At 42.6% G+C, this 12,451-nt stretch overlaps 1 protein-coding gene across 4 annotated transcripts in view; it reads left to right on the top strand.

The window, feature by feature from the left end:
* The window catches only part of RNF121 (ring finger protein 121), an 84,937-nt gene that overhangs the window by 65,893 nt on the left and 6,593 nt on the right, over positions 1–12,451 (top strand). For all 4 annotated transcript variants that reach the window (XM_082411422.1, XM_082411423.1, XM_082411425.1 and 1 more), the window contains one exon: positions 1,613–1,733. In XM_082411422.1, the coding sequence (XP_082267548.1) occupies positions 1,613–1,733 (121 nt within the window). The remainder of the gene's footprint in view (positions 1–1,612; positions 1,734–12,451) is intronic.

Below are 12,451 nucleotides of genomic sequence, written 5' to 3'. Positions count from 1 at the left end.
GGTACAGTGAGTAAGCAGGGCAGAAAAGGGTAGAAATGTGGTTTCCACAGCTGTAGGCTGTGGATTGTGAGGAATCTTAAGCCTGGGACAGTGCATTGAAGCTAGAGATTTAGGATTCAAATTTCAATTCATGACCGCTGGCCTCTTCCCCAAACCAAGTATACTGTAGGCAGGAGTCTCTGAAACTGAAAGGAATAAGTCCTGCTTTATATAGTGAGAGGACACCCATGGAATTCTTTCTTCCAGGGGGTAGTACAGGCTGAAAGAATAAACAGGCTCCACAAATATTTACAGGAATTTATCAGAGTCAACACATCTCATCAAAGAAAACCAGGGTACTTCCAGATATCTTCCTAACCTGTATGGTTAAAAAAAGTAAAAACCAAGATTCTCCATTATGTTTTAAATGTATTTATTCTAGAGTTACAGTTTCTTTTTACTTTGATAAACTGTATAAGGAGGGAAACATAATTGAGAATCTTGACCATTTTTATGCTACTAATCAGGTTAATTGGTGTAAGATCATGATGTCTAGTTAGTAGGTTAAATATTATAAGATTGGTGGGCAAATTCAACTTTCTAAGCTACGTGTAATTTACAACTTTAAGTGAACACGTACAGTTCTTGGTACAAATGTTTTAACAAAGGTAGTTTTCTATAATAAACATTTAAAGACTCAAGATTGCAAACTGTTGGTCCCTGGGATTACTAAAACAAACTTCCTAATATTATAGGTCTATTGTCCTTAGTAAGGAGACTTGGACCAAAATTTAACTTTGATGACATGATACAGAATATGTATAGATGCAAGTTAAAATTTTATGGTAACTGGTATGTGTATATTTACTAACTTTATCTTTCTTTTCTAAAGCTGTGGTTGGCAAACTTTTTTGTAAAGGGCCAAATAATAAATATTTTAGGCTTTGTGGGACAAAAGGCAAACTCTAGGATGGTGTATAGGTACTTATATAACAAGAGAGAAAACTCCTCCCTTGCTCCACCCTGTTTGCCTGGGTGGCCTGTCTCAGATGGTGGACATACTTTGTGCCCACTTGCCATCATATGAAACATTCTCAGAAGGAGGGGCCTGATGGGGGCGGGTGACCCCTGGGATCATTTTCACTCTCTGCTCCAGTGACACCCAGATCCTGCTGTGCCCTTCCCTCCTTTTGGAGGGCTCAGCCATTTCAACTTGGGCAACTGGCTGGAGGTGAGGCAATTCAGTAGTGAGTTGCTAACTTCTGGACTGAAAATTCCACTGCTTAGTGTGTAGCAGTTGCCAGTAGTGGAGTCCCCAACGTATAGGTGCCAACTAGGCAGCTGCAAGCATGGTCATCAGTCAGAGGAGGCAGGCACTGGAAACAGAGTGGGGAAGTGAGCAGAAAGGGATACCCTGGCTTGGTCTTCACAGCTCCCAGTCCTAGGCTGTTCAGGTGGTGCCCACAGGTCATATACAGACAGGCAACAGGCTGGATTTGGTTTTAGTTTGCCAACACTTGCTCCAGCTATTAAAGCTTCTAGCTTTAGATGCTGCCATATGTGTCCCAGAGTAGTAATCCAAAGCAGTTGCATCTCAGGGCAGGCCTTACAGGCCATGCTGCTTCCCTTACAGGATCAAACCAGAAGACGCCATGGACTTTGGCATTTCTCTCCTCTTCTATGGCCTCTACTATGGTGTTCTTGAGCGGGACTTTGCAGAAATGTGTGCAGACTACATGGCGTCTACCATAGGGGTGAGTTCACTTGGGCTCTTTAATACTGCCTCCTGCCACCTCCAAAGAGTTCAGGATAGCGTCACTTGTTTGATGGAAGAGATAAGCCATACAAAATCCTTCAGGATGTGAGTGGTATGTATGGAGATTCCTTCCTTAAAATTTGGAAAACGGATCTCAGATGCACCCTGGAATTTTTAACTGTAAGCCATTATAAGAATCACTTTACCCCTCAGGAAGTTAACAGTCACTCAACAGATACTTATTTAATGCCTCTGTCTAGTGACAGAGATGGGTATTAAAGTAATAAAAACACAAATAAATTATATATGATACTTTATGATATTATATTATTAAAATTATAAGTTTAATAAATATTATGAAGGGGAGGTTCGTGATACTATGAACAAATATAGTCGTGGCATTTGACCTAGTCTTGGGGCTCAAAGATGGCTTCCCTGAAGATGTAACTATTGAGCTGACCTGAACAATGAGTAGAGTTAACCAGATGAAGTGAAAAGTGAAATGTATACCAGGTAGAGGAAATAGCATGTGTAAGAGGCCTGTAGTGGGAGAAAGGGTGAGTATTTTAAGGAACTAGGCTAATGTGGTTGTAGGGCTGAATTATAGTAGAAGTGTCTGGAGAAATAATCAAAGGCTAGGCTAGAAAAAGCCGTAGAGGCCAAATGAAAGATTGTGATTTTTATACTAAAAACACTAGGGGGCTAAGATAGAAAATGACATCATCAGATTTGCACTTTGAAAAGATCATTCTGGCTACTTGGGTAGAGAACAGATTGGAGAGGGGTCCACAGATCAGAGTGACCCACTTAGTCTTTAAGAGACAATTGCAGTAGTCTGGGCAAGATGAAGGTAGCTTGGATTAGGGTAGAGATGGTGAAAAGTGAGAGAAACGGACTATTGGAGAGGTATTTTGGAGGTAAGGTTGACAGGACTTGGATATAGATTGGTTCTGGAGACTGAAGGAAAAAACATGAAGGAAAGAAAGGTAGGTATCAAAGCTGACATTTCTAACTCAAGCAACTCCTTGGATCCTTCACTGAGATAGGAAATGCTGCAAGAGGACCAAGTGGAGACCATGCAGAGATTCTTCAAGCTTAAAATGTAGGTAAAGTAACAGCCAGTCTAAGAAACCCAACTCAATATCCTTATTTCTTTTTTTTCAAAATGTCTGTTGTTTTGCTGTTCGTAAAAGTAATACATTCTTTTTGTAATTGTGTGAACAACACAGAAGTGCTTCCCATCTGAGTATCATCCTATTAGACCCCGCCACAAGAAGGAATATTTCCAAGTTTAATAGACATTTCTCCAGTTCTGTGCTGAAATAAGCGTGGTTCTGTCTGATGAGTGGGGACTGAAAGGCATTCAGAAGTTCTTGCTACTTCTGAGGTAGCAAGAGGTTTGGCAGGTTGGAGAGAAACCCTAGGAGAATATCAGGGAAGCAGGTTCTCTTGGAGCATCCAGATACCAGTCCTAGCTTTTAGGCAGCAGATATCAGTGGAGACCAGTTGAGAAGTACAAGAAAGCTTGGCACTGACTTCATATGAGGCACCTCAGGGACTCTTGCTGAGTTTGAGGCAGTTTTGCAGGTGGGGGCCTATTGGCTGTGCAAATTTGTATGTCACTGCTACTGTGATCTCATTTGTGCCACGGGCTGGTAGGCTTAGGGCAATTCACGTTAAGCAGAAGACTCAGCTATTATCTTGGGTAACATTAATCAAGTACAGTTTTAGGTCTAGGACTTTGTTTCTCAGTATCCTGGGACTATTTTTATTTTTCCTGTAATGGATCAAATTGAAAACAAAGTGTATTGGGTCACTTTATAGACAGCCTATTAGATTCTTTTCTGAACAGCTGTCTTATGTTTTAGCAACATTTCACTGTCTCATCTATTTGTGTAGACTTCAGCTCTTCCTTTAACCAGTTCACTCCCCGAAGAGATTTCCAGACCCTAGATTGTCTAATTACTAACTTCGCTCTCAACAGCAGAGATTGTCTAATTACTAACATCGCTTTCAACAGCAGAGATTGTCTAATTACTAACTTCACTTTCAACAGCAGCTGTTCGCTGAGACTGCTTCTTTGGCACAGCCAGCTTTTCAGAGAATCCTGTCCTTTACCCTCTAGTGATTTCTTTTTCTTCTCATTCTATTTTTACAGGACCAATTCTCTGATTTTCCCAGGTTGTTGCCAACTTTATCTCAAGGTTATTATCAGCTGCCAGTTTAAGCATAGCCTTTATTCCCTCAGGTGGGTCCCTAATAACCAATCTACAGAATCCCTTTTCTGTCCAAATGGAACTGAGCTCAGAATTGATCCACAAGTTAGCTTCTCCTCTGGGAGATAGAATTATTAAATTGGCCTCCCTAAGATGCAGTTTGAGCTGGGCCACTTTCCGTGCTCTTGGGAAGAATTATTGGGTGCTGCAGTGATTATAAGTGATAATCCCTCATAAGATAATTCCCTAATAATGGTAAATTCCAGCTTCACCAAGAGACCTGGTGGGAGAATTTCTCGTTAGGGTGAAGAGTGCCTCAAACACCAGCTCCTGACCCCTCATACTCTCCTTCCTTTTATGGGATCTCACTAGTTACCCCACCACTCCATGGTAACAGTGTGTCCCAAGGATAAACCCACATACCTCCCTGTACCTCTTAGCACAGAACATAAGAATCAAACAGTCACGTCGGACTTTATTAAAGGGTTGAGGATGAATAACAGGAAAATAAACTGTGAGTATTTGAATGAGGTTGATCTGAGTTATCAGGCTGCCTGCTTTCCAGGGTTTTCAGACCTGCTTCATCTAACTCTTAGCCTACCTCTGTATACTGGGTGTCATCTTAGCACCCACCACCTAGAATCCACATCTGGACAACTATAATCCTCCAGATGCCTAGACCTAGAGCCTGTGTTCCTGACAAAAATAATGCTGCCCCTCCCCTATACCACAGGGTATCTTACATGAGGATCTACCTCTTCCGTAGGTAATTGACATTGAGAATGGCTTTCCTTTTCAGAAGAGCCACTCTATCCAACTGTCTCTTTCAGAGGAGTCACTCTGAAAACTGTCCAACAAAATGTGACCTTGCTGATCCTGACTATAGACAAGCAGTTTGCTGTTTCCCCAGGTTCCCGTCTTGGGGGGTCATAGGAAGACTAGGATGGCTTGTGATAGTACTGGGTGAGTCACCAGGAGTTAACGCATTTGTTGTTTTCTAATACTCTTAGCAAATATTGCTGAGACTTAGTGACAGGCCTTCTGCTAGGACTCAGGATGCCAAGAGATTAGACCAGGCAGGAGTATGGGAGAAGAGACTCCAACATGGGATAAAGGGATAGATTGCACTACCTTGGAGTGCTTTCCAACCCTGAGAAATCCAAGACTCTGTTATTTCTGCCCATGTCTTTGGTCAAGTGGGCCTTGGTCTGCTCAGGAACACCTGGGCCCCTGAGCCACAACAACCTGAATTTAAAGAATATTGCTGGCCTGGAAGCCAAAATCTGATCAGTGCTTTGGGGAGGGCAATTTGAGGAAGCCAGGAGACTCCAGCTTTCCACGCATTCATTGGCCAACTCATTCATTTATTTATTAAAGCAACAGTTATTTATCAACCATCTACAATGTACAGAGTGTGACTGAGTGCAGCCCTTCCTAGCACCACAGCCCACTTCCAGTAGCAGCCCTAATTGTTTTTTTTTTATTGTGGTAAAATACACATAACATACCATCTTAACCATTTTAAAGTGTACAGTTCAGTAGCGTTAATACATTTACATTGTTCTTCAACTGTCACCATCATCCATCCATAGAACTCTTCATTTTGCAAAACTGAAGCTTTATACCCATTAAACAATAATTCCCCAATCCCCACTCTCCCAGCCCTGGCAACAATCATTCTACTTTCTGTCTCTATGAATTTGACCACTCTAGATGCCTCATATAAGTGGACTCATATGCAGTATTTGTCTCTTGTAACTGGCTTATTTCACTTAGCGTAATGTCTTCAGGGTTTACCTATGTGTCATGTGTCAGAATTTCCTTCCTTTTTAAGGCTAAATAATATTCCATTGTGTGTATATACCACATTTTCAGTCCTGGTTATTTTTTCTAGTCTTTTGTATGTTCTGTGATCACAGCTTCTATCCCAGAGAGTCAAAGTTGATTTTGGAGCTGTTACCAGGTCAGGAACTAGGTCTGATTCATCTCTTGGTCCACCTCTGGGAGTAGTTTGACCTAAAAAGATCTGTAATTAATTAATTTCACAATTCCTAGAAATAAAACCATGATGTTTTATAATTGTATTAACAAGCATTCTCAATTCCTTTTAGACTATTCTGCACTACTCTTTTTAGAGTAGAATAGCTGTTTGTTTTGCCTCACTTGGAGAAATTTGTAACTGTTTTGTTGAGTCAGGTCGATTCAAGGGAATCATGGATGGTGTCTGTGTTTTCCAGCTGGTTACTGTGAGGTCATAAGCTTGTGACAGCCAGTCAGTCTAGTTTCCATTCACACCCAAAAGTCATGTTGGGGTGGGGTTGGGTGGAGTAGAGGTGGTGGAGTGGGGGATTGTGAAATAAGCTTATTTCTGGGGCTTCCTCCTCTGCGAGAGTGATTGGGCCTGCAGGGTGGTAACACATTGTTTGTGCTGCATTGGGCCAGGTGTCCTGCCTCACATTTCTATCTCCTGAGCAAATTGCTGTGCCCCAGATTTACTGCTTCCTGGATCCTCAGCAGCCCCAGATAATGTGAGGACAGGACTATCTCCTCATTCATCTGACTTGAAGTAGTAGAAAGATCCAGGAGGTTAGAATCAGACAGACCTGGTTTCAAATTCTCCTCCACTTCTAATTATCTGTATACTCTTGAGCAAGTTGCTTTACCACTCTGATCTTGTTTTCTTAGCTGTAATAATATTGCCAGCCTTATAGAATTGTGGTAAGGAACAAATGGGTTAATGTCAAGCACTTTGCAGAATAGCCTGGCCCATGGCAAACACTCACATGATGATGATGATGATGATGATAGCTACCATTTATTAAGTGCCTACTATACAGTCCTGCTGTGCTGTACGACCACGTATTTTATGTCTGTAATCACCTGGAGCACAGGGTCCTTGTAGAATTTGTCTTTGTATCTTCATCATACTCAACACACAAAGCAAGACATAGACAAATCATCAACCATGAGTAATTGCCAGTTCTCTCTTAACACCATCTATTGTCTGAAGCCATCTTAGACCACTCTGTGATATGGAATCTCCTCCACTATAATCCTGGAAATGGGTATTTTATTCAGTTTTTCAACAGGTATTTCTGAAATCATCTACTTGAACTGACTGGGAGCCAGCTCAGCCCTGCCACCAGCTCTCTCTGGCCTCAAGTGAGGCTTTCCTCCTTGGGCATTAGTCTCCTTACTAGTCAAGGGGGTGGCCCAGAAGAGCCCACTAGGCTTTCATGGCACACATTTCCTGTGATGGTCAGTGGTGTGGATTAGAACTCATACATCCTGAGCACCTACTACATGCAAGCTCCTGTGCTGGGGTTTTGTGTGTTTTCTCAGTGTGTCTTCCTAATACCATGTGAGGCCGGGGGTAGTGTTCCTGTCCTACAAAGGAGAAATCTGACTCTGTTCATCTGAAGAGCTTATTACTCTCCCACTTTGAGTAACCTGTTTCAAACCTTCTCTACTCTCAAACCTCTCACACCCCTTCCTTCTGTCGCTTCATTCTCAGCAGATGACCTCGCCTCCTGAGCAACTAGAAACCAAACAGGAATCCCCACAATTCCTGACACCGTATCTACAGATCTACTCCTGTTTGCACCCATCTTCTCCTTCCCTCCAGTAACAGTGGAATAAGTGTTCTTTCTCCCATCAGAGGCCAGCCCTCCCTGTGCTCTGGATTCCACACCTCCTGCCTGCTCAGGGACCCAATATGCTGTTGACTTCCTTTCTCACCCATGACTTCACCTTCTCCCTCTACTGGGCTCTTCCCATTAACCTTTTAAGTGTTCTTTTTCAAAAATACCCTTTTTTTGACCCACTTTCACTTCTAGCTACTGAGCCATTTCCTGTCACTCACAGCTAAAGTTGTAGAAAGTTCCTGTTTCCTTTTTTATCACCTTTCACTTATCCTTGGCCCATTCTAACTGGCCTCGGCTCATGCCCTTCTTCTGAAGTGACTCTTACTCAGGTCACCGGTGACTCTGTGTCACTCATTCTGGTGGATTGATTCTGATCTCAGCAGTCATCAGCACAGTTGACTCAGCACTGCTTCCTTCTTAAAAAGGTTTTCCCCCCTTGGATTTTGTGACATTACACTGTCCTGGTTTTCTTTCTGTCTCTCTGGTATTTTCTGTCTCCTCTGCTAACTTTCCATCCCCTTAAATGTTATTGTTCCTCTGAGCTCAAGGCTAAACCATCTCTGCTCTTCGCCTAGGTATTTCCCTTTTCTTCTTCCACGGCTTCCAGATCTCTAATCCAAAACTCTCTTCTGAACTCCAGACCTTTACTATTCAGCTGTCTCTTTGGTATCAACAGTCTGTCCACTTCTCTCAATTTTTACTGCCATCAAATTAGCCCAAGACATCACCTTAGCTCGGACCTCCATACAGCATTTAAAGAATTGTAACTGTCTCTTAGCTGGTCTCTCTGAATCCATTTTGGCCTCATCTCCAATCCATTTTTCACACAGAAGACAGAGTGCTCTTTTAAAATATGAGTCTGATCATGTTACTCCGTACTTAAATAAAGCCTTTAGATGACTTCTCATTTCAAGTCCAAGATCCTCCGTGCAGCCATAAGAGTATTAGGTTCCTTTCAGTTTCTCAAGTGCACCAGGTCCTTCCTGCCCCAGGGCCTCCTCTTGTCACTTCTGCCTCTCTTCATCTTACTAACTCCCACCTGTCCTTTACCTCTCAGCCTAAAATGCCACTCCCTTGAGGAAGCCTCCTCAGATGACCTAGGTTTAGTTAGGAAATCCCTTCATTGCAGTGTTCTTTGATAGCCCTTTTAATGCCTTTTAAATAATTCTTATTTTAGCCTTTTAAATAATTAGTTCTCATTTTATATAAATTAAAAAAATTTTTTTGAAGTATAGTTGACTTACAATGTTGTGTTAATTTCTTCTGTACAGCAAAGTGACTCAGTTTTTTCACATTCTTTTCCACTGTGGTTTGTCACAGGAAATTGAATATAGTTCCCCGTGCTATACGTAGGACCTTGTTGTTTATCCTTTTTTTTTATCCATCCTATATATAATATTTTGCCTCTTCTAATCCCAAACTCCCGTTCCTTCCTTCCCCTATCCCCCCTACCCCTTGGCAACCACAAGTTTGTTCTCTGTACCTGTGAGTGAGTCTGTTTTTGTTTCATAGATACATTGATTTGTATTGTATTTTAGATTCCACATATAAGTGATACCACATGGTGTTTGTCTTTCTCTTTCTGACTTATTTTGCTTAGTATGATAATCTCTAGATCCATCCATGTTGCTGCAAATGGCATTATTTCATTCTTTTTGATGGCCGAGTAATAGTCCATTGTATATGTATGTACCACATCTTCTTTGTCCATTCATCGGTTGATGGACATTTAGGTTGTTTCCATGTCTTGGCTGTTGTAAATAGTGCTGCTGTGGACATAAGGGGTGCATGTATCTTTTCGAATTATAGTTTTGTCTGGATATATGCCCAGGAGTGGGATTGCTGGATCATGTGACAACTCTAATTTTAGTTTTTTGAGGAACCTGCATACTGTTTTCCATAGTGGCTGCACCAATTTACATTCCCACGAACAGTGTAAGAGGGTTCCCTTTTCTCCACACCAGCACTTATTGTTTGTAGATTTTTTGATGATGACCATTCTGACCGATGTGAGGTGGTACCGCATTGTAGTTTTTGTTTGTTTTGTTTTGTTTTTTGTTTTTTTATAAAGAAGAATCACACAGGAAGAGGCACTGGAGATGTTTCTTTTTTTTTTTAAATTAATTTGTTTATTTATTTTTGGCTGCTCTGGGTCTTTGTTGCTGCACGTGGGCTTTCCCTAGTTGTGGCGAGCGGTGGCTACTCTTCGTTGTGGTGTGCAGGCTTCTCATTGTGGTGGCTTCTCTTGTTGCGGAGCACGGGCTCTAGGGCACACAGGCTTCAGTAGTTGTGGCGCATGGGTTTAGTTGTTCCGTGGCATGTGGGATCTTCCTGGACCAGGGCTCAAAGCCATGTCCCCTGCATTGGCAGGCAGATTCTTAACCACTGCACCGCCAGGGAAGCCCACCTCATTGTATTTTTGATTTGCATTTCTCTAATAATTAACAATGTTGAGCACCTTTTCATGTACCTATTGGCCATCTGTATATCTTTTTTTTTTTAAATAAATTTATTTATTTTACTTATTTATTTTTGGCTGCGTTGGGTCTTTGTTGCTGCACGTGGGCTTTCCCTAGTTGCAGCGAGCGGTGACTACTCTTCGTTGCGGTGCGTGGGTTTCTCATTGCAGTGGCTCCTCTTGTTGTGGAGCACAGGCTTCAGTAGTTGTGGCACATGGGCTCAGTAGTTGTGGAGCACGGGCTTAGTTGCTCCGTGGCATGTAGGATCCTCCCGGATCAGGGATCGAACCTGTGTCCCCTGCATTGGCAAGCGGATTCTTAACCACTGTGCCACCAAGGAAGTCTTCTTTGGAGAAATGTCTGTTTAGGTCTTCTGCCCCTTTTTCCATTGGATTGTTTGTTTTTTTGTTGTTGAGTTGTACGAGCTGTTTGTATTTTTTGGAAATCAAGCCCTTGTCGGTTGCATTGTTTGCAAATATTTTCTCCCATTCTGTAGGTTGTCTTTTTGGGTTTTTTTAAATGGTTTCCTTTGCTGTGCAAAAGCTCGTAAGTTTGATTAGGTTGCATTTGTTTATTTTTGTTTTTATTTCTATTGCCTTGGGAGACTGACCTAAGAAAAACATTGGTATGATTTATGTCAGAGAATATTTTGCCTATGATCTCTTCTAGGAGTTTTATGGTGTCATATCTTATGTTTAAGTCTTTAAGCCATTTTGAGTTTATTTTTGTGCATGGTGTGAGGGAGTGTTCTAACTTCATTGATTTACATGCAGCTGTCCAACTTTCCCAGCACCAATTGCTGAAGAGATTGACTTTTTCCCATTTTATATTATTGCCTCCTTTGTCGAAGATTAATTGACCATAGGTATGTGGGTTTTTTCTGGGCTCTCTATTCTGTTTCACTAATCTGTATGTCTGTTTTTGTGCCAGTACCACACTGTTTTGATTATGTAGCTTTGTAGTATTGTCTGAAGTCTGAGAGGGTTATGATTCCTGCTTTGTTCTTTTTCCTCTTTTTCCTCAAATACTTATTTTTTTAATGTCAGTCTCCCCTAGCTGTAGGTTTCATGAGGACAGAGGCCAAGTCTGTGTTTTTCTAGCGTTCTAGCCCAAGGACCCAGTCCAGTGGCTGGTACTTAGTAGGTGCCCAATATATTCTGATGGAAGGAAAGAAGAGTTTGGGTGGCTTGCTCAAGGTCATCAAGATAGTAAGTGACAGAGGATGGAAATGCAGTGTGTCTAATCCTGACAAATTATGTGGCCCCTTGAGCCCTTTCCACACTGAGGCATCTTGAGGTTAAACTGAAATCTGCCTCCCTGTACTTTACCCTACTCAGCCTCAGTGCCTCTTGATACAGTCTCTGTGGGGTTGCTGGGCCCTTCCTGACTTGACAGGCTTACCTGATAACTTTGTTGAAACTTTGTGGGATTTGACCCTGCCAGGCTGTTGCCACATTAGCTTGCGGGGAGAACTCCAGAAGCTAGAGGCCTAATAGACATTTTCCTGGGCGTCCCTCCTACTCTCATTACCTCATCCAAGTTCTCTTGCACCTGTATCCCTTGCCCCAGTGTCTTGGGGCAGAACTCAGGGATGATTTGAGGTAAAGCTCTTCCTCAGAACTCTCACCCATCCCCTGAGTTGAGGCGTTCCCACTTATTTCACTGCCAACGCTGTGGGCCAGAGTGAGTGGCCATGTTCCTGTGCTGCATGATTGTGCAGGGACTCAGTGCCAGAGCTGGACCCAGACTTCTTGGCCTCTTTTCTCTCTGTTCAGTTGATGTGCCTAGAAATTCTAAGCCAGACATATTTCAGAGCCATAAGCCTCTTGAGCACTGGAGAAGTGTTTCTCAGAGGTCCCCTCAACACTTACATTCAGATTCCAGCTTTGGAGAGTTGCAGTTAGTGGGCTCCCACAGGTTTGGCTCTGCCCTAACTCTTGCTTATCCTTTTGCACTCTCGATAAACATATCAGAACCTTTTGAATTACTGGCCCTCAGTGAGCTAAGTAGCTGATCTTTCTGCAGCGTTCAGCAGATGTTAATGGACATCTTGGGTAGAACTTGGGTTAGGAGTCAGAGGGGCTGGGTTCTCGTCACAGCTAGTTTCTTTCCTTTCTGGGCTTTGGTTTCCCCAGGGACGGGGCTGCTCTGGTGTTCTGTGATAGTAACGAGCTCACCTTGAGCCACTTCAGACAGTTTTGTAAGACGATGAGGTGGGGGTGAAGGCAGGAAGCTCTCTATTCATGGATTCTTGGGGTGGTGTGGCTCTACCTTCTACACTTGAGGACTCTTGGGAGTCAAGAGAGGCCATTTCTCTCTTGGAGAAGGGCAGCTTGGAGTCAGAGATGCCCCCATGTTGAGCAGAGGTTCTGGCAGGTGTAGCTGTGTCTGATCTGG

Source organism: Balaenoptera physalus (assembly GCF_965194825.1).
Source record: "Balaenoptera physalus genome assembly, chromosome: 10".
Taxonomy (NCBI): Eukaryota; Metazoa; Chordata; class Mammalia; order Artiodactyla; family Balaenopteridae; genus Balaenoptera; species Balaenoptera physalus.
The sequence above is the reverse complement of the archived record's forward strand: the minus strand, read 5'-3'. Positions and strand labels throughout refer to the sequence as shown.